The sequence below is a fragment of the Nomascus leucogenys genome, chromosome 12 (genome assembly GCF_006542625.1).
Source record: "Nomascus leucogenys isolate Asia chromosome 12, Asia_NLE_v1, whole genome shotgun sequence".
NCBI classification, from domain to species: domain Eukaryota; kingdom Metazoa; phylum Chordata; class Mammalia; order Primates; family Hylobatidae; genus Nomascus; species Nomascus leucogenys.
Window position 1 is genome coordinate 85,333,019 of NC_044392.1, and position 21,215 is coordinate 85,354,233.

The window sequence follows — 21,215 nt, forward strand, 5'->3', positions numbered from 1 at the left end:
TCTGCTGTTCTCTGATGGTTTGGCCAGTGGAGCAGGTCATTCTATTAACAGTACAAGAAAGATTTCTGACCATATATTCATTCCAAGCAGGGCATAGTCCAAACCCAGGCCCCAGTAACCTTCCTGATCTAGCTGCTTCACTAGAGTTAATCCTTCTGGGTAAATCACATCTTTGGTAATATCCCCAGCTATAATCTAAGAGATTATCATTGGTGTTCAGTTGTGTCTCCAAGACTCTCAGGTAGCTCTTTGGGTAGCAGTGGTGAGACTAGCTGAATAGATTAAAAATTGGGTTATTCATTTCTGTAGCCAAATCTCCTGGTGAGAATGACTTAAGTACTATTTTTGCCTTTTGGGAGAAGGAAACATGGGCCTGATAGGTTTCTAAGAAGTCTCTTCAGGCTCATGTGCTTGGTCACTATTTCTTTATCCCACCAAACATTCCCTTATCAGACCTTGAAACCCCAGCTCTCCCACATCCTGTTTGTCCTATATTCTTAAAATTCCCACATGAAACACCTTCTTTCCATAATGATTGATGGTGGCGTTGTTTCCATGACCAAATCCAGACTGATTCACCAATATTTTGTATAAGAATAAAATTCTAATAGAGAATGATTCCAACATTCCCAAAAGTGTTCACTGTTCTGTGCCCCTACACTTTTCCCACAATATGAGCACTGGGTAAAAACAGATGAGTGATTTGACTAGAAGATGGTGTCTATAAAGCCAAGGTCTGATGACATTGATTTAGACCATTTTTATTCTATACAGATACACGATGCTATGTAACTTCTTCGTATATTCTCTCATCCTGAACATATGTTTTATAAATAATGTATGAAATTTCAAAACAGGCCTGGCATGGTGCCTCATGCCTATAATGCCAGCACTTTGGGAGGCCAAGGCAGGTGGATCACTTGAATCTAGGAGTTTGAGACCAGCCTGGGAAACATGGCGAGACCCCATCTCTACAGAAAAAAATAAAAATAAATAAATAAAAATTAGTCAGAGGTTGTTGTGCACACCTGTGTTCCCAGCTACTCAGGAGGCTTAGGCAGGAGGATCACTTGAGCTGTGGAGGCAGAGGTTTCAGGGAGCTGAGACTGCACCATTGCGCTCCAGCCTGGGTAACAGACCCAAACTCTGTCTCAAAAAAAAAAAAAATCAAAACAAAAATTATGAAAAATATTAATGATAACTACATAAAAGATCACACATTCACACCTTATTACAAATTTTATGCTCTGGAAACCTTTTTAGAAAGAACATATATTTAAATATCATGTTTAGGATATGTGTTGATATTTAATACTTAATGGAAAGTTTTACTAAATTTTCGGTGTTCAAAATAAGATAAGACTTCTATGTACATTATCTCAATTCAGCCTCACAAAACAATATGAATTGCCCCTTGATCGGTTTAAAGAAGTTCATTTCCACTCCTGTTTGCTGAATTGGATATTGTTGTGCTCATTGAGAGCTCGAAGATGTACCCCCTGCTTGCTCAATCGATCACGACCTTCTCACGTGGACCCCCTTAGAGTTGTGAGCCCTTAAAAGGGACAGGAATTGCTCACTCGGGGAGCTCAGTTGTTGGAGACATGAGTCTTGCTGAAGCTCCTGGCTGAATAAAGCCCTTCCTTCTTTAACTCAGTGTCTGAGGGGTTTTGTTGGTGGCTTGTCCTGCTACAATACCAGTGCCTGTTCCAGTGGAGGTGGTGGAGGGTGAAATGGACTCCATGAGGGTCCTTGGCTTTGGTGGTTTAATGCTCTATTTTTGTGCTGGTTGGCCTCCTGCAAGGAGGTGGCACTTTCCAGAAAGCATCAATGGGAGAGGGACGGGTGGTGGGCAGGGTCCTAGAACTCCCAAGATTAAATGCCCTTTGTCTTCGGCTACCAGGGTGGATGGAGAAAGACCATCAGGTTGGGTTGGGGCTAGGAGTGTCTGAGCTCAGACTCTCCATGGCTGGGTCTTGCTGTGGCTGCTGTGGGGGATGGGGGTGAGATTCCCAGGTCACTGGAGTTGTGTGCCTAGGAGGATTATGGCTGCCTCTCCTGAGTCATGCAGGTTGTCAGGGGAGTGGGGGAAGCTGGCAGTCACAGGCCTCACCCAGCTCTGATGCAAACTGGAAGGCTGGTCTCACTCCCACTGTGCCCTTCTCCCTGCCAACAGCCCTGAGTCTGTTTCCAGGCAGAGGGCAAGAGGGGCAGGCTTAAAATTTGGCTGAGCCTTTCTGCTTCCCAGCTGAAAAAGAAAAGGACTTTAGTTCTTCACCAGCCTGTGAAGTTTGCATGCTGGATTTGTGCCCTCCCCGAGTTCTGGTAGGAGGCTTCTCGTCCCATTCAAATTGTTACAAAGTTCTATTGGAGAATTCCTTCTTTCTGTGGAGTTTTACGCATTGCTCCTCTGGCTGACCTCCCGATAGATCCCTGTGGTGCCAGGCAGGAATGGCCTGCCTGGGGACACAGTGAGCCCCCAGGGCCTTCCAACTACTTCCTCTACCCCTGTATTTCGCTCAGCTCTCTAACTTGACTCAGCTTCAGGTAAAGTCGGAAATTCCTCCCGCACACAGACCTTCAGCTTCTCCAGTGGGTGTGTGTTCCAGAGAGGAGGGTCTCCCTTTCCCACTTCTGCAGTTGGGGCAGTCAGAATATTTGGAGTGTTTCCTGGGTTTTGCAGGAGCAGTCCGCTTCCTTCAGAGGGTCTGTGGGTCCTCTTGGGATTCATCGTATAATATTTTGAAACACTACATAATTATTTCAAGATTCTAAAATATGCAATCTAATCCTTATGATTCTTATAAATGTAAGTAAAATAAGGCAGGTATATAATGAAACTTCAACCAATGTTTCTATAAACAAAGGTCTGCAAAATATAGCTTGTGTGTGCCACCTGGTCTTGAAAATGAAGGGTTATTGGCACATAGCCCCACCCATTTACTTATGTATTGTCTATGGCTGCATTTGTACTATATGCAGAGTTTAGTAGTTGAGACAATTGACCTGCAAAGCCATAAATAATCACTATCTGGCATTTTACAGAAAAGTTAGCCAACCACTGCTATAAAGACTCAAACCTTATTTGTTGGTGAAAAACTAAAAAAAGAAATCGGAAATAAAAAAACTAGTGAAACTTATTTTATTTCTAGTTTAGTTTATTTCTAGTTCAAAAATAATCTGTAATTGCTGTAAGAAATGTCAACCACTTACCTAGGATGTTTGACAATTGGGATGAAGTCTACATATACTAAGTAATAACAAGACAATTATTTTATTGCTCAAAAAAAAGTCAAAAAAATTCCATATTCCCTTTGGGGAAAATTGGCAATTGGCAGGATTTCAAGTATGACCTTTAAGAATTAGGAAAAGACTAGCCTATGCTTTAGGATTAAAACAATCAAATAATTAAATCAGTTCAATTTTCTAACATATTCTCTATCATCAGTTAAAGTGCATCATTGCAAGTTATACATTACTAAAATTACACAGTGCATAATTGTTATCATGTGACTATTTAATTCGGTGTCAACTGTATAAAGGTCTAAGGTGTCACATTAAGGTTATAATCTAGATGAATTGAACAAGAAAGAAAAGATTTCTTCATTAGCCCATTTGTTTATGATTCAATTCCTACTTATGCTAATGATTTCTTTACCTTCCTATGGAAAATATAAGATTCTAGATCTCTATATAAGATGGTTTGCTTTAGCTTGAGATCCATCAGTGAGAATTATCCATGGGCAATGTCCAGAAATCACATTATTGCTCATAGACCTTGTAGCCTTGATATAATGGAGAACTGTACACTGTCTTCCATAGGAAGCTAGGATGGTTGTTTCTGATATTGGGACCCATTGTACACTTGGCCAAACCAGTGCCCAAATATGTCCCAAGATTTTTACCTGAGACTTTCCTCAGTATCCACTGGTCATCTGGAAGAGTAAACTTCTGAGTGGCAGCAACTCATAATCCCTCCTCAGTTGGTACAGAGGTAAATGCATCTTTGTTTCACAATTTACAATCTTTTTAAGGAAAAAACATGATTTTGATCATTGAACTGAATGTTCTTGTAAACTTTTAGTGTTATGATGCAAGATCTAATTATTATCAAATATAATGACACTTGTTCCAAATTCTAAAATTGTTTCAGTTATGCCTTGGGTCAGGGTGACAGAAAAGCTTTGTTGTTTAGATCTTTAGCTTATATCTCTTGGTTTTTTTTTTCAGGGTCTTCTGTAACTTTTGTATCTCATTTTGAAGTTGGGTACTTTCACCTTGGCATCTCTCCTTCAGTAGTCGGGCCTGTTCCTAAAAAGGGACAAATGGAGGCTAAATAATTGTAGAATTAAGTAAATCTCTGTAAGCTATCTAGTTTCCACATGCATTGATTTATTTAGTACTTAATTTTTTTCTTGAAATTTTCTCTACCCTTGATTTTAATTATAGTTTTTCTTGGGCATTTGGGCTGTGTGATTATTTCTCCTGGGTTTTCTATAGCCAAAAGAGTTTCAGCTTATGCCTTCTGCTCTATCGATGAAGGTCTTGCTTTTTCCCCCCTGTTAATTATATAAAACCTTTGTGGGCAATATTAACAATATATTTGACTTCAAATCTTCCCTATGCATTATAGACTTTTTAACACACCTACCTACACATATATTATTATTATATACACATAATACAGAAATAAGGTGCTCTCAAAATCTGATTAGGTATATGAATCTTAGATCAGGAAATTTGATCTAAGTGTCTACTCCCTGTTGGCAGGGGTAGCAGAAGATAGGCAAGGAAATCCGAGTGCCAGACTTACCATATAGAATTTCTGCACATAGCTCCCAACTCAACACAAACTGTGAGTAGGGCACAGAAAACAGGCAGGAGTGGTAGACTGCCTTACAGGTGTGAGGGTTAGGGAGTCCTTCTGCTCATAAAAGTTCTATTAGAGCCAAAGTCATACTAGATGGGATAGAAAAAATATTACTGTGGATTCCACTAAGTGATGAAGATAGGTCAGATATTTACTAGCTGTGTGACACTATAAAAGTTATTTAATATTTTCTGAACCTCTGTTTCCTCTCCTAAGTAATAGGGATAAAGTTCTCGCTTCATATGGTATTAAGCAAGAGATATAGATAAGGCACTTTTATGATGCCTAGCATATGACAGCCATAAGTGGAAGGATACACTAAAAAAGGACAGAATGTGACACCCTGCAAATAAACTTTAGTGACCACATGTGGGCAGTGGCCATTTCAAGTCAGACAGACAGAAACAAGAAGGTACAAGTGAGCAAGCAAAATCCTTCCTCTGGACTTTATGTTCTCTCTGCCATACTAAGTTTGTGATCAGGAAGAACAGAGAGAAAACAGAAAAACAAACCACAAGGTGATGCATTTGGATACCTGAAGTTTACTAGTGAGGGTCCTCTCTTGCTGTTCCAGCAACTGGGCCCTCTCCCTCTCCATCTTCTCAGTCAATTGTTTCACATGTTCCTGATAACTCTTCTCTTTCTCTTCCATCATCTGCTGATACTTTATTTGCGTTTCCTCCACCATTTTTGCTGAAGCCTGTGCAGATTCAGCGTTTACACGTTCCACTGTGGAGGAAAAGGAAGAAGAAAAATTTGTGTGGAGTTATCTTGTTGCCCCATTCTTTGTTATACACTTACCTGCCATTGTTGCTGCTGACTGCATATGCCCTACTTAGAGATGACCTCAACAAGTAAGACACGTCTTGCTTTAGTTTATGGAACTTAGGTTTATCCAGTCAAATTATTTAAAATTTGAAAAGCTTTAGGAGAATCTGATCCTTTGACTTGCTCCTCACCTTCGATCTCCTTTTCCTTTTTTGTGAGACGCTGGTCTGTCTGGAGAATTGCATCAGTCAGAGACTCCTTGGATTTCAAGTATGTCTGCAGAATCTCTTCAGCCTTAGGACCCAGAGAACACAGAGTGAGAAGTAGGAAATAGCTGTAAGCAGGTATTCCTGTTCGTCTGCCCGCCATCTTTTCTTCTGAGAATTCTTCCTTTTGGCCCTGGTGTGCCTGGTGGTCAAGATTCCCTATCACAGGGCCAGATACATGCTCCAAGCTGGCCAATCAGATGACCCTACTTAGCAGAGTCTTATTTAGGAGGATGATATAGATACTGGGAAATAAGATTCCCTGTCCTTTTCAAATTGAGGGCTCTAAATTTGATGCTGTGGTTCCATATGGGCTGAGCTGACTGGAGAATGAAGCCCTTCTTGAGAGAGCAAATCAGAGTGATTCAGATAGAGGGAGGAAGAGAGGGAGAGAACTGTGGGGATACAGGGAGGACATCGGGCAGAGAGACAGATCATGACATTATTTGAAATCTTGGATCCAGATGTCCTTTAAATCCAGTTTGAAACCTAAAACGATGAATTACCATTTTTTTAAGCAACCATCATTGGGTTTCTGTCTCTTGGAACAGAAAAAAATCCAGCTGTAATGATCATGACAACAACTTGGTGGTTAATCTGATAATTGAATTTATAACTCAATAGTTAATTGACTGCACTGTCTAATTAATTAATTAACTAATTTTTTTTTTTTTGAGACAGAGTCTTGCTCTGTTGCCAGGCTGGAGTGCAGTGGTGTGATCTTGGTGCACTGCAACCTCCGCCTCCTGGGTTCAAGTGATTCTCCTGCCTCAGCCTCCTGAGTAGCTGGAATTACAGGCACCTGCCACCACGCTCAGCTAATTTTTGTATTTTTGGTAGAGATGGGGTTTCACCATGTTGGCCAGGATGGTCTTGATCTCCTGACCTCGTGATCTGCCTGCCTCAGCCTCCCAAAGTCCTGAGATTACAGGCATGAGCCACTGCACCCGGCCTAATTAACTAATTTTTGAAAGACAGGCCAGAGTGCTGTGGTGCAATCTTGGCTCACTGAACCTCCCAGGCTCAATTCTCCTGCCTCAGCCTTCTGAGTAGCTGGGACTACAGGCATGTGCCACAGTGCCTGGCTAATTTTTACATTCTTACTAGAGGCAGGTTTCACCATGTTGCTCAGGCTGGTCTTAAACTCCTGAGCTCAAGCAATCTGCCTGCCTCTGCCCCTCAAAGTGTTAGGATTACAGGCTTGAGCCACTGCACCCGCCGACTGCACTCTCTTTGATGAGCACCTGGGACATATCTGATATAACAGTCTCCCTGCATATGTTATTGAATGAAAGCATGAATGTTATATAGACAAAAAAGCACATCTGTGTGCAATGAAGCTTGGCCACTTTGGTGTTTGTAGGAGGCAGGTCAGCAGGTTTCCATAATCGACAGATGAATCTTGGTTACCTGTATCCCCTTCCTCGGTTCCTCATGGTACTTTTCCTTCAGGTCTTGTAACTTCTGAATAAAGAGACAATAGCCCCCTGGTTTCGAATAAATTCCCGCCTTCACTTCTTCTTCTAGAGGACTGAAAATGGCCTGAAGTAAAGCTGAGCAACGATCTGATGATGCTTTCTGATTCTGTTTACAAAAGTCATCCCGCTTTTTGTCTAGCTGGGCCTTTAATGTAAAAATAGGAAGTAAAAACAGTAACAGGGAAAGGATGTTAGCTTGACCTCAGAATTTTGGGAAAGACTTCTGAAAATAAAAAGTAAGTGATGCTGGAGAAACTGACAGACTCCTCACCAGGACCACACTCTTCCTCCTGACCCCACTTTCTACTGAAGTCGCTTTCTCTTTCGAGGTGAGGTTCAGGGCTGAGATTGATAGCTTTATGTCAACTGTTAGAGGAAAACTCTGCTTTTGCATATTGGACTAATGATTTCATGTGGAATAAATGTGGCTGAGCAGAAGCCTGCTCAAGATAACTAAGGTGAAAATTTTCTTTGCATTTGGCTAGAATATCAAATCAGTCTGAGAAGAGTGGGCATGTAATTTGATTAGAAGCTCTGATTGTCAGTTACATGAATTTAATAAAGGGGAGACCATTTACTGATAAGCAATGTTTTTATTTTTATTTTTATTTATTTATTTATTTTGAGACGGAGTCTCGCTCTGTCGCCCAGGCTGGAGTGCAGTGGCGCAATCTCGGCTCACTGCAAGCTCCGCCTCCCAGGTTCATGCCATTCTCCTGCCTCAGCCTCTCCGAGTAGCTGGGACTACAGGCGCCCGCCACCACGCCCGGCTAATTTTTTGTATTTTTTAGTAGAGACGGGGTTTCACCATAGTCTCGAGCTCCTGACCTCGTGGTCCGCCCGCCTCGGCCTCCCAAAGTGCTGGGATTACAAGCGTGAGCCACCGCGCCCGGCCAAGCAATGTTTTTAAACTTTGAGTCTGAAATAATAAATTTTTTTTTCTGATTATTATGATTACCAAGAGCTAGTTGTCACCATTTTAAAATATAGAATAATTATTTCTCTGAAAATAAATACCAATTTCATTTCTTAACAGTACTTTGCCTTCCAAAATCCAAATCCATGTAAACGTGATAGAAAAATTACCGCTAATTTCTTTTGAAACAGATGGTCCACATCCTTGAAAGAGTTCTTCATAAAGACTTCAGTGGCCTCCCTCTCACTAACCCTGTGCAGGTCTAGTAGCTCCTGGAGGGTTTCCGCAGGCAGCTGCACCTTCTGGCCCATCTGTTGGTCATAGTGGGCAATGGCTTTTTGCACTGCAGCTGAGTTCTCTATCTGGGCCAATGCCAGGACTGCGTTCTCCATGCAGGGCAGATCCCCTCTGCTGATAGCATCGATATAGGTCAGCACCAGGCTTTCTAGACCTACATATAAAGAACAAATGATAATGTTTCTTGTACTAAAGAAAACTCTCTATTCTGTGTAATTCTGAACATGTCAATTTCCACCTATTTTCCTCACAGCATCAAGGTCCTCAGTATCACCTGGAAGCTTGCTGGAAATGCCTATTGTCAGCCTCTGTCCCAGATCTACTGAATTAGAGTTCTCTCTTTGGGTAAGATCCCTAGATGATATGTATGCATATCACCATTTGAGATTCCTTGTTCTAGATGACCTAGGCCTGTGTTAGTTGAATGTTTGCATCCATTTCAACCCCAAGCACCATCAGGAAAGGAACCCATAGCTATTCCATTTATGACTGTATCCTCAACTTATTCACAGTAGCATTTGATCAATACTTATGGAACAAATGATACTCTCCTAATCAAAAAGAACCCTCCATTTGGTTTATTTTAGCACAGCATTGTCCAAGAAAACTTTCTGTAATGGTGGAAGTGTTCTGTATGTGCTGTTCAGTATGCTAGCCACTAAGCACATGTAAATATAAGCCTTTGAAATATAGCCATGTGAATTGACCTTTAATTTTTCCTTATTTTAATTAATTTACATTTACGTTTAGATAGCCCCACTTGTCTAACGGCTACTGTACTGTACAGTGCAGGTCCAGTTTACTGTGGCAATTTTAAGTAATAAAACTTTTTTCCTTTGCTTTCCTATCTTTTCCCACCAAGAAGGTTGACCAACAAAATCTATTACAAATGTTGGTGTCATCTAGAATTTAACACAAATGTAGCAGTAGATTGGGATTGTTCAATGCTGATACTAGGTGGAGTTATTCCATGCTCCTTTCATATTTTTTTTTCCTCTGTCACCCAGGCTGGAGTGCAGTGGCGCGATCTCATCTCACTGCAACCTCTGCCTCCCAGGTTCAAGCAATTCTCCTGCCTCAGCCTCCCAAGTAGCTGGGATTACCGGCATGTGCCACCATGCCTGTCTAATTTTTTGTGTATTTTTAGTAGAGACATGGTTCTGCCATGCGGGCTAGGTTGGTCTCAAACTCCTGGCCTCAAGTGATCTGCCCTCCTCAGCCTCCCAAAGTGCTGGCATTACAGGCATGAACCATCATGCCTGGCCATCCTTTAGTTTAACAATGAGTGGAAGTACTAGGAAGGGGACTTACGAGGCCCATTGACCTTGATGCCTCCTGAAAGAGTTTTAGTTTTGGAATTGCTAAAGATGTAGGAACAGAAGTCTGCTACTTGTTGCACAAATTCAGGGTCCAGCTCTTCATCTTGTAGTTTCTCAAGCTGGGCAAGCTTCTTGCAGTGAATGGGCAGATCGAAGACAAAACATTTTTTCTTTGGGAAGAACTTCTGGATACAGATTCTGGGCAGATTAAAATTTTTATCTTTTTCACTGGTACCTAGAGAAACATAATAAAGAAATTTGCCTAATGTAAGTGTTTCTGTAAAGGGTCAAATAGTAAATATTTTAGGCTCTGCAGGCTAGGTGGTCTCTTTTCCAAGTACTCAACTCTGTTATTGGAGCATGACAACAGCTTTAGACAATATGTAAATGAATAGGCATAGCATTTTTCCCAAAAGACCTCATTTAGAAAGACAGCTGGCAGGCAGAATTGGCCATGATTTGTCTTAAGCTGCAGTTTGCCAGCATTTGGACTAGTACACTGTTCATGTTTAATCTATGTTCTTTAAGTAAACATCCATTGTCCTTCATATTTTACAGGTAAATACAGAATCACAAACCCTACATAAGGAGATAAAATTTACCTAAATTGTAAAATAGGGAAAAATGAAAGAAAAAGAAACGTATTTTAGAACACAGGAGAATATAATTTAAAATCTAATCTATTAATTTAAATATTCAGCAAGCATTCATTCCTTTTTTCCTTTTTTCAAAAAACCTTTTCTATTGCTAATAGCAAGCATTAATTCTTAAGAATAGCAAGCTAGAGATACAGAAAACTGTAAATGTGAGAAAACTATCAGTAGTAAACTAAAAAATGATAATTTCTAGTGTTTTGTCATCCTCATTTATCAATGGTACGTCCCTGTTACCTTGTGTTAGCTTCAGGGAATACTCCAGGTACTCATCTGGTGTGAGGGGTTGTCCATCTGCTTCCAAGTCCAGGGAGAAATCTCTCAGTGTCCACACAAAGTCTGGGAAGAAGCTCACAAAGTCAGCTGAATCCTCATTCTCATTCTCATCAGGTGAGGATTTTGATCGGATTCGATGTGTCAGCTCTGTCACATAGCTGAGTAGCTAACTAAGGAAATGTGACAAAATGAACAGGGACCTCATCCCATATTAGTTCAACACATTCCCAAACCTTCCATTTTCCTTTGCTCCTAACCTAAGTGTCAATTCTACAGTGGATACATGGGATCTCTCCTCTGTACTCGCATTATTTTTTTGTTTTCTTCTTTTGAGCTTGATTCATCAGGATTCACAGTCAGGCAGCTGGTTTATGAATACTGGTGTCCCCCTCTGACCTTGGTGCTGTTCTGGGTCACAAAGGATACTGCAGTTGGTCCATGGCCTGCTGGTTGATGGTTCCCATGCTATTGTACACGAGGGTGCTGCTCAGGAGGACGGCCAGGGCGAAGATCCAGGAGTCATTCTGGTTGTCACCCTGGAAGTCAAGACACTGGAGTCAGGAGCAAGTTTCATGGTCACAGCACTTTCCAGAGTAACAGTAGTAAAAGTATATCATAAGTTAGAGTTTTCTTTTAAGACCAATGACCTATGAAAAGAACACAAATCCAAACAAAATGATTGTTACTCAGCTGTGGAATGTGTATAGTTTTTTGATTAGTGTTTTCTGGTATACACTGATTCTCACTAGGTCCTCTTATGATCATTGGCAGACAATTGCAAAATAAACATTCAAGGTTAGTGGGCATTCTAAAGCCTGAAGTATAATTTAAACTTGCTCAGGCTACTGAATTATAAGTTCTCTGCAGGATAGGACTCGTGACATTGGATTTATTTGTGCTCCCTTTATGCATCTGTGTTAACTCACATAGCTTACAACCTATAGTTAGTAGAATACTGTGTGTTGACCACCGTGCTTTGCTAGGATTCTGTCTTATGAATATTTTTCTCACTTCTGGTTGTTAAGTTTGGCCTTATGACATGTACACAGAAATGAAAAGACAAATGATAGTTAAATGCAAACTCTTCAAGAAAAAACTAAATGGTGCTTAAAATATTCAGAGATGTGGGGCTTATTTCAAAATTGAATCTTTAACCCTTACCTTCTTTACATCTCCCAGGCCCTCAGTGTCAAGCAGGACTAAGGTGTGTTCTGGCTTCTTGGGGTGAGGCACACACCACATCCAGATTCCTTTGGTGTGAGATTTCACTGTGGAGCCAAGAGAGAAGCCTGTAAAGGAGAGATGGAATAAGAAGGGCTGGAGGTTTAATAGCAGGTACTTCGGGAAATTGAGGCAAATGTAGCATCATAATTAATGTTAAGAGAGATAACCAAAACCACAATCGGTACTTACCTTACTTATCATCAGAAAAATAGAAAAATTTGAATATCCAGTACATAAATGGATTCAGGACCTTTCATGATAAAAACAATCAACAAATTAGAAATAGAAAAAACCTGAGGCAGGAGAATCACTTGAACCCAGGAGGTGGAGGTTGCAGTGAGCTGAGATAGCACCGCTGCACTCCAGCCTGGGCAACAGAGCGAGACTCTGTTTTAAAAAAAAAAAAAAGAGGGATAGAGAAACAGAAAAAAATTACCTCAGCAAAACAAAGGACATACATGAAAAACCCACAGCCCGCTTCATACTCAATGGTGAAGACTGAAAATTTTCCTCTAATATGGGAACAAGGAAAAGATGCCCACTTTTGCCACTTCTTTTCCACGAAGTACTAGAGGTCCTATCCAGAGTAATCAGGTGAGAAAAGGAAACAGAAAGCATCTAAATTGGAAAGGAAGATGTAAAATAATCTCTATTCATTGATGATACGATCTCTGCAGAAAACTTTAAATATTACACAGAACTGTTAGAACTAATAAAAAGAATTCAGCAAAGTTGCAGCATACAAAATTAACATGCAGAAATCAGTTGCATTTCTATACAGTAGCAAAGAACAATCCACAAAGGAAATTTTGAAAGCAATCCCATTTAACATACCACCAAAAGGGCAAACTACTTCAGAATAAAATTGGCCGGGCACAGTGGCTCACGCCTGTAATCCCAGCACTTTGGGAGGCTGAGGCAGGTGATCACAACATCAGGAGATCGAGACCATCTGGTCAATGTGGCGAAACCCTGTCTCTACTAAAAATACAAAAAAAAAAAAAAAAAAAAAAATTAGCTGGGTGTGGTGGCGGACGTCTGTAATCCCAGCTACTCGGGTGGCTGAGGCATGAGAATTGCCTGAACCCAGGAGGTGGAGGTTGCAGTGAGCCGAGATTGTGCCACTGCACTCCAGCCTGGTGACAGAGCAAGACTGTCACAAAACAAACAAACAAAAAACCCAAAAAACTTAACTATAGAGGGGAATGACTTGTATAATGAAAATTACAAAATTTTTTTTTTTTGAGACAGAGTCTCACTGTGTCATCCAGGCTAGACTGTGATCACTGCTCACTGTAGCCTTGACCTCCCAGCCTCAAGCAATCCTCCCACCTCAGCCTCCCAAGTAGCTGAGACTACAGGCACTTGCCACCAGGCCTGTCTAATTTTTGTGTATTTTGTAGAGATGGGGTTTCCCTGTGTTGTCCAGGTTGGTCTCAAATTCTTGGGCTCACATGATCTGCTGGCCTCAGCCTCCCAAAGTGCTGGGATTACAGGTGTGAACCACTGCGCTTGGCCAAACATTCTTAAAAGAAATTAAGGAAGAGATAAATAATTAGAAAGACATCCTGTAAAAGTGACATACAGATTCAATGCAATCCCTATCAAAATTCCAATGACTTTTTTATAAATAAAAATATCAAAAATATCCACACTAACTTTCATATGAAATTTCAAGAGATCCCCAAATTGTCAAAATAATCTCAAAAAGAAAGAAAAAAGTCAGAGGCTCACAGTTTCTGAGTTCTGAAACTTACTACAAAACCTGGATAATCAACACAGTTTGATATTGGCTTAAACACTGTTATCAACCAATGGAGTAAAGTAGAGCCTAGAAAATGAACTCTCACATCTATAGTCAAATAATTTTCAACATGGGTGCTAAGATCATTCAACGCAGAAAGAGGAGTCTCTACAACAAATGACATTGGGAAAACTGGATATTCACATGCTCACATGCCAAAAAAAAAAAGTTGGACTGTTAGCTTACACAATCCAAAAAGTAACTCAAAATGGATCAAAGAACTAACCATTAGAGCTAAAACTATAAAACTCATGGGAGAAAACAAAGGAGAAAAAACAGACAGTAAAAGGAAAAACAGATAACTTGGACTTCATCAAAATGAAAAATTTTTGTGTATCAAATGACACTATCAACAGAATAAAAAGGCAACACATGGAATGGAAGAAAACATTTGCTAAACATGTATCTGATAAGGAATTGATATCTAGCAAATATAAAGAATTCCTACAATGCAACACAAACAGATTAAAAAGTAAAGAAAGGCCGGGCGCGGTGGCTCACGCTTGTAATCCCAGCACTTTCGGAGGCCAAGGCGGGCGGATCACGAGGTCAGGAGATCGAGACCACGGTGAAACCCCGTCTCTATTAAAAATACAAAAAAATTAGCCAGGCGTGGTGGCAGGCACCTGTAGTCCCAGCTACTTGGAGAGGCTGAGGCAGGAGAATGGCGTGAACCCGGGAGGCGGAGCTTGCAGTGAGCCGAGGTTGCGCCACTGCACTCCAGCCTGGGCAACAGAGCGAGACTCCGTCTCAAAAAAAAAAAAAAAAGTAAAGAAAGAACTTGAATAGACGTTTCTCTAAAGAAAGGCCAATAAGCACCTGAAAAGATGCTCAATATTACTAGTTGTTAGGGAAATGAAAATTAAAACCATAGTGAGATACTACTTCACATCCATTAGTATGGTGACTATCAAAAAAATTGAAAAGGGCTGGGTGCGGGGGCTCACGCCTGAAATCCCAGCACTTTGGGAGGCTGAGGCAGGTGGATCACCTGAGGTCAGGAGTTTGAGACTGGCCTGGCAAACATGCAGAAACCCCATTTACACTAAAAATACAAAACTGAGCCGTGCGTGGTGGCAGGTGCCTATAATCTCAGCTACTTGGGAGGCTGAGGCAGGAGAATCGCTTGAACCCGGGAGGTGGAGGTTGCAGTGAGCTGGGATCATGCCGCTGCACTCCAGCCTGGGTGACAGAGTGAGACTGTGTCTCAAAAAAAAAAAAAAAATTAAAATAACTGTAGGGAGACCCCCTGAAACTGTTGCTATGGAATAAAAGATGAAATGCTCCTGATTATTGTAAATACAAAATTGCATGCAGGATTGTGTAAAGACAATGCCAGGTTGGACTGCCAGAATGAGCCAACAGCGCGTGATGTGCTTCCCCCTGCAAAGAGCCTATGAATGGACCTGCTGTCAGGGAGGTTTCACTTCAACAAGATTCCTATCCCAGAAAAGCAGATATTTATAGCTCTGAGAATGGAATGCGACCCTTGTGGAGAGAGGGGGCGCCTATCCATGTGGATAAGATAGGGCTATAAATGCCCTCATCTTGCCACGGCTCTTCTAGGCCTCTTTAGGGTTAAGGCATACTCCTGAGAATTTCTGGTCTAACTGGTTGTCTAGCTTCACGTGCTCTTTCTATGGATTGTTTGTAACCAGCTTTTGCTGCAACTGTTACTGCTGATTAATATCTTGCTAATCATAGGTTATGGAAAGACTGTGTTTCTGTTTTAAGGCTCTGTTAGAAATTACTGATGCACACACTATATTGTAAATTCTTATCCCTGTATACTGTACTTCTGCATACAGATGTTATGTTAAAGAATTACTTCATCCCCATGTGACCATCTCACCTCATAATCAAATGACCCTAAATCCCTCACTAACCTACCCCCGCCCTCACTAAACTTAATAATAAATGCTGGCATATCCAGTGCATTGGCGGCACCGTGGGACCAGAAGGCTGTGACCCCCCCTGGACCCAGCTTTCACTATCTTGTGTGTATCTATTATTTCTCGACCTGCCGATCTGCCTGGGAACAAAGAGAGGGCCCTGTTGCATTGCAGGCTGCTGGACAGATCCCGCAATAAATAAAAAAATGTTGGTGAATATGAAGAGAAATTAGAACCCTTGTGCATTTCTGTTGGGAATGCTAAATGGTGCAGTCACTGTGGAAAATGATATAGCAATTCCTTAAAAAATTTAACATGGAATGACTATATGAGCCATCAATTCCGCTTCTGGGTGTATACTGAAAAGGGATGAAAGCAGGGACTTGAATGGATGTTCAAACACCCATGATCCTATCAGCATTATTTATAATAGCCAAAAGGTGGAAGCAATCCAAGTGTCAACTGACAGGCGAACAGATAAATTAGTATACATATATAATTACTTAGTCTTGAAAAGGAAGAATTTTTTACTTCTTTATTTATTTTTGAGATGGAGTTTTGCTCTATGCCCAGGCTGGAGTGCAAAGGCATGGAGTGCAAAGGCTCACCGCAACCTCTGTTTCCCAGATTCAAGTGATTCTCCTGCCCCAGCCTCCTGAGTAGCTGGGATTACAGGCATGTGCCACCATGCCCAGCTAATTTTGTATTTTTAGTAAAGACGGGATTTCTCCATGTTGGTCAGGCTGGTCTTGAACTCTCGACCTCAGGTGATCTGCCTGCATTGGCCTCCCAAAGTGCTGGGATTACAGGCATGAGTGCCCAGCCAAAAAGGAAGAATTTTGACACATGCTACCACAGTGAACCTTGAAGACATTATGTGAATTAGAATAAGCCAGTCACCAAAGGACAAATATTGAATGACTCCACTTATATAACATTCCTAGAGTAGTCAAATTAATAGAGATGGAATGTAGAATTGTGGTAGGAGATGAGTGTAGGTGGGGCTTTTGTTTAATTGGCACAGAGTTTCTTTTGGGGAAGATTAAAAAGTTCTGGAAATAGATGGTAGTGATGGTTGCACAACAATTTGAATTTAATTAATACCACAGAACTACATACTTAATAATGGTTACAAGGATAAATTTTATGTTTACATATTTTTTGAAACAATAAACAAGAATAACCAATACAGACTGAAACATTTTTTCAACCTTAAAGATCAGTGTAAACTTGCTGTTACTATGTGAACATAGGCAGGCGATCTCTTGAGCCCAGGAGCTTGAGACCTGCATGGGCAACATGATGAAACCCTGTTTCTACAAAAAATACAAAAATTAGCCGGGTGTGGTGGCATGCATCTGTAGTCCTACCTACTCAGGAGGCTGAGGTGAGAGGATTGCTTGAGCCCAGGAAGTCAAGACTGTGGTGAGCTGAGATCTTGCCACTGTACTCCAGCCTGGGGAAAGAGCAAGACCTTGTCTCAAGAAAAAAAAAAAAAAAGAAAAAAAAGAGTAGTCAAGTGCAGTCAGTAGTGAGACAGGTGAGGGGAAAGAGTAGAACAAGGAGTTCAACTGTAACTCATGGTGAACAGTCAATTGAGATAACTCACTACCTTCAGAACAGCCGTGAGCTGACGCTTATCCCCTAGAAGAGTGAAGATAAGGAGCCCAACTGTGAATGGAAAGTTAGCTTATTCCCAGTGCCAGCTTTCTCTCCTCACATCCTCATAATGGATGCTGACTGTGTTGGGGGACAGAAGGGACTTGGCAAAGCTTTGCTCATGCCGCTCACCCTTATTCTTCCCAGCCAGCTTATTCATCAGGTAGGATTTTCCTGTGCGGTAGAGGCCCACAATTGCCACCACCACCACAGGCTGTGTAATGGCAGACAGGATCTTCACAGCTTCTGGATTCGCCACCAGTTCCCCGTTAGTGTTCTCAATGAGGCACGTTGGGCCTGTCATGTGGATCTCTGGAGCCATGTTCAGGGCATTGTTCTCTTGTCTGCAAGGGAAGAGTTGGAATGAATTAGAATTTCCAGTCTTTTGCATTTAGAGGATAGAGTCACAAAATTCCCCAGGATGGCCAAAAGTTTTGTGTGTGTCAGTGAGAGAGATGAGGGAAAATCTGTATCATTTAAAAAAATTATGGAAGTATTATCATCAAATTAAATATTGGTATAACAGTAACTTATCAACAGTCAACTACTCTTGCAACCTAGAATTTTAATTTATTGTGGAAAAGCTTCCCTTGGATTCTCATTAAAAAATTTATACTAGACAATAAATGGAAGATAAAATAAGATATAGAGAATTTTTTTTTACATCCTGGCTATATGTAAGAAATTAAATATTGATTTGTTTATTCATGAATTCTTATGGTGAATAAAGAACCCCATGCGTAAATGTTTCATTGTTTAACTTATGCCCTTAGGACAATTTCCAGAGATTTTTAAATGTGTTCCTTCCTCCATTTTCAACTGGTTATGCTTATTTCACTGTAATGAGGATCCACAAAACTTCTCACAGTGCCATTCTAGAAGTGGAATCAATGTAACATACTTTTGCAAATTCTATAGAACTACATAACCATGTGAAACACATGGCTAGGGACCTTTCCAAGGGCTTTGAAGGGGCACTTGCAAGAGAAGGGCCCTGAAACTTAAGCTTCATTAGCGTCATGATAAGGTAGCCTCTAACTCAGTGTGGGTATAAATGCAAAACTGCCAATACTGAATGTTGCTAAGAACACGCACGCACACACACACACACACACACACACACACACGCACGCACACATCCCCAAAAACCAAACCAAACAAACAACAACAACAACAAAAAACCCCATGAAATAAGGACTGAAAGACCAGGAGGCACATAAAGAGAGCTACATGGGAAGATGTTAAAAGAAAATATATTTCCAGCAATACAGCTTTAGGTTTTCTGTTTTGTTCTGTTTTTCCATTTTGTAGAGTAGGAGAAAGAGAAATGGGAAGAGGAGAAATAGAAGTGAGGAGGACGAGGAGAAAGGGCTGGAAAGATGAGAGAGAGAGAGAGAGAGAGAGAGAGAGAAAGTGCCAGCAAGGGAGATGTCAGACAAGGTGATGAGTGAAGCTAGTGTTTTGCCAAGGAATTCAGGGGAGGAGTTTCCAGAAGGTGGGATCTAAGTTGTCTGAGTGCGTGGGAGAGGTTAAAGTAAGCAAAGATACTGGCTTTAGTAGTGATGCATTACAGGAAATTCTCCTGAAATTCTCCAGAGGAAAAACTAGGCCACCGCCCTCTCTCTCTCTCTCAAAAAAAAAAAAACAAAAACGGAGAGGAAGCTCTTTAGCCTGGATTATTTCTAGAGAAACAATCTGAAACAAAGTTCAAATGTGTATTAAAAAGTGTACTGTTTTCATGAATCTTCCTCTTTGATGCTGGGTTTCAGTTTTTTCTTTGTCTATAACCGTGTCAGTGGGCTGCTTACTCTGCATTACCTTTGCTGTTCTTTCCTTCTGGTGAAAAGAACCCATTTATAGCTCTTTCCATTTCTTAGCTGCATAGGAGCAGGATTCAGCAAGCTCCATCACTGACAATGGAAATGTAATCATGTCCCTAGTCAACACAGACAATGTCAACAAAGAGAAAGACCATTCTAGTGCATTTCAAACTCTCAGTTTAGCCCCTGTCCACTGGTGCCTAATTCAACACAAGCACTGTGGTGGCACTTAGAGCCATGGTACTTCTGATAACACCAGGATTTCATCTGACCTGTGTCTCACATCAGGCTCAGCTGCAGCCTAATTTGGTCCTGGTCATTTTTAAGAAAATGAACTGACTTATAAATTCCTTCCCATCCACAGCGTTATAGACTCCACGTCCCTGAGCTGAGGTACTTCAGAGCTGGAGAGGAAGCAATAGGAGTTCTTACCTGTGCTTTTCTCTTCAGTCCAGGTAAAGTTGTTTCTGTCACTTCTCTTTTCTTTCGCTGGATCGCTGGACTTTTATTTCACCCCTTCAGTGTTGTGTAGCTTTCTGGATTTTCCTCAGTGATCAAATAATTAGAAGTTAAGCAACCTTTGTAATGGTTTCAGAGCCTAATGAAACTGAAAGTACTTCTTTCAAGGCAGTGACTCAGTAACCATAAATGCAACTTCTGGATTCTGCTAGTAGGAGGGTTTAAAGTCAAGTTTCAAAGTTTTTTTGTTGGAAGAGATCTTAGAGACCATTTATCATTTTAAAACATGTCCATTAGGTATTGAAAAAAATGGAATATATCTCAAGATTGGAGATCTGTTTGAGAATTGTAGAATGAGGAGGCATCACATTAATTTTTAGATATAATTTCCTATAACAAGAGACAATTCACAATGGAGCTGCCTATTCTTTTAGAGGTGCAGTAAGTGAGGAAAGGGCATGTTTTACACACTCATGAACACCTAGTCCCTGGCACTTAATGCCCAGCACACAGTCAGGAGGGGGCTCCATTCATTGTACTCAAGTTCCAGGCTCAGTGCTGACTGCTTTCCATGAATTACACTACTTAAATCTCATAACAAGTATTTCCCTATGATTTTATAGAAACCAAGGCACAGAAAGACTTTATCAGTTTCCATGTAGTTGTGTGGTTTTGAGTGAGTTTCTTGATCCTGAGTTGTAATTTGATTGCACTGTGGTCTGAGAGACAGTTTGTTGTGATTTCTGTTCTTTTACATTTGCTGAGGAGTGCTTTACTTCCCATTATGTGGTCAATTTTGGAATAAGTGGGATGTGGTGCTGAGAAGAATGTATATTCTGTTGATTTGGGGTGGAGAGTTCTGTAGATGTCTATTAGGTCCGCTTGGTGCAGATCTGAGTTCAAGTCCTGGATATCTTTACTAACCTTCTGTCTCATTGATCTGTCCAATATGGACAGTAGGATGTTAAAGTCTTCCATTATTATTGTGTGGGAGTCTCAGTCTCTTTGTAGGTCTCTAAGGACTTGCTTTATGAATCTGGGTGCTCCTGTATTGGGTGCATATATATTTAGGATAGTTAGCTTTTCTGGTTGAATTGATCCCTTTACCATTACGTAATGGCCTTCGTCTCTTTTGATCTTTGTTGGTTTAAAGTCTGTTTTATCAGAGATGAGGATTGCAACCCCTGCTTTTTTTTTGCTTTCCATCTGCTTGGTTGATCTTCCTCCATCCCTTTATTTTGAGCCTATGTGTGTCTCTGCACGTGAGATGGGTTTCCTGAATACAAGACACTGATGGGTCTTTACTCCTTATCCAGTTTGCCAGTCTGTGTCGTCTAATTGGGGCATTTAGCCCATTTACATTTAAGGTTAATATTGTTCTGTGTGAATTTGACCCTGTCATTATGATATTAGCTGGTTATTTTGCTAGGTAGTTGATGCAGTTTCTTCCTAGCCTTGATGGTCTTTATAATTTGGCATGTTTTTGCAGTGGCTGGTACTAGCTGTTCCTTTCC

At 40.9% G+C, this 21,215-nt stretch overlaps 2 protein-coding genes across 5 annotated transcripts in view; one reads left to right on the plus strand and one right to left on the minus strand.

Moving 5' to 3' along the window:
* Positions 1-3,137: 3,137 nt before the first annotated feature.
* On the minus strand, positions 3,138-19,857 carry GBP3 (guanylate binding protein 3). 4 transcript variants are annotated; one of them, XM_030825086.1, is made up of 12 exons: positions 19,675-19,857; positions 17,555-17,766; positions 17,134-17,219; positions 12,005-12,132; positions 11,270-11,379; positions 10,805-11,001; positions 9,907-10,149; positions 8,469-8,749; positions 7,315-7,527; positions 5,830-5,932; positions 5,406-5,599; positions 3,138-4,311 (listed from the first exon to the last, which is right to left on the minus strand). In XM_030825086.1, exons 4-12 carry the CDS (start codon positions 12,083-12,085, stop codon positions 4,192-4,194), a joined length of 1,542 nt encoding a protein of 513 aa, XP_030680946.1. In that variant the 5' UTR covers positions 12,086-12,132; positions 17,134-17,219; positions 17,555-17,766; positions 19,675-19,857; the 3' UTR covers positions 3,138-4,191. The 4 variants fall into 4 exon arrangements, with proteins under 4 accessions (XP_030680946.1, XP_030680947.1, XP_030680944.1 ...); XM_030825087.1 differs by lacking the exon at positions 17,134-17,219 and having other exon boundaries at positions 11,127-11,379; XM_030825084.1 differs by lacking the exon at positions 17,134-17,219 and having other exon boundaries at positions 3,141-4,311.
* Positions 19,631-21,215, plus strand: part of KYAT3 (kynurenine aminotransferase 3) — an 86,995-nt gene continuing 85,410 nt past the window's right edge. The window contains exon 1 of the mRNA XM_030825091.1: positions 19,631-19,697. The gene's annotated coding sequence lies outside the window, so the exon portion shown is untranslated. The remainder of the gene's footprint in view (positions 19,698-21,215) is intronic.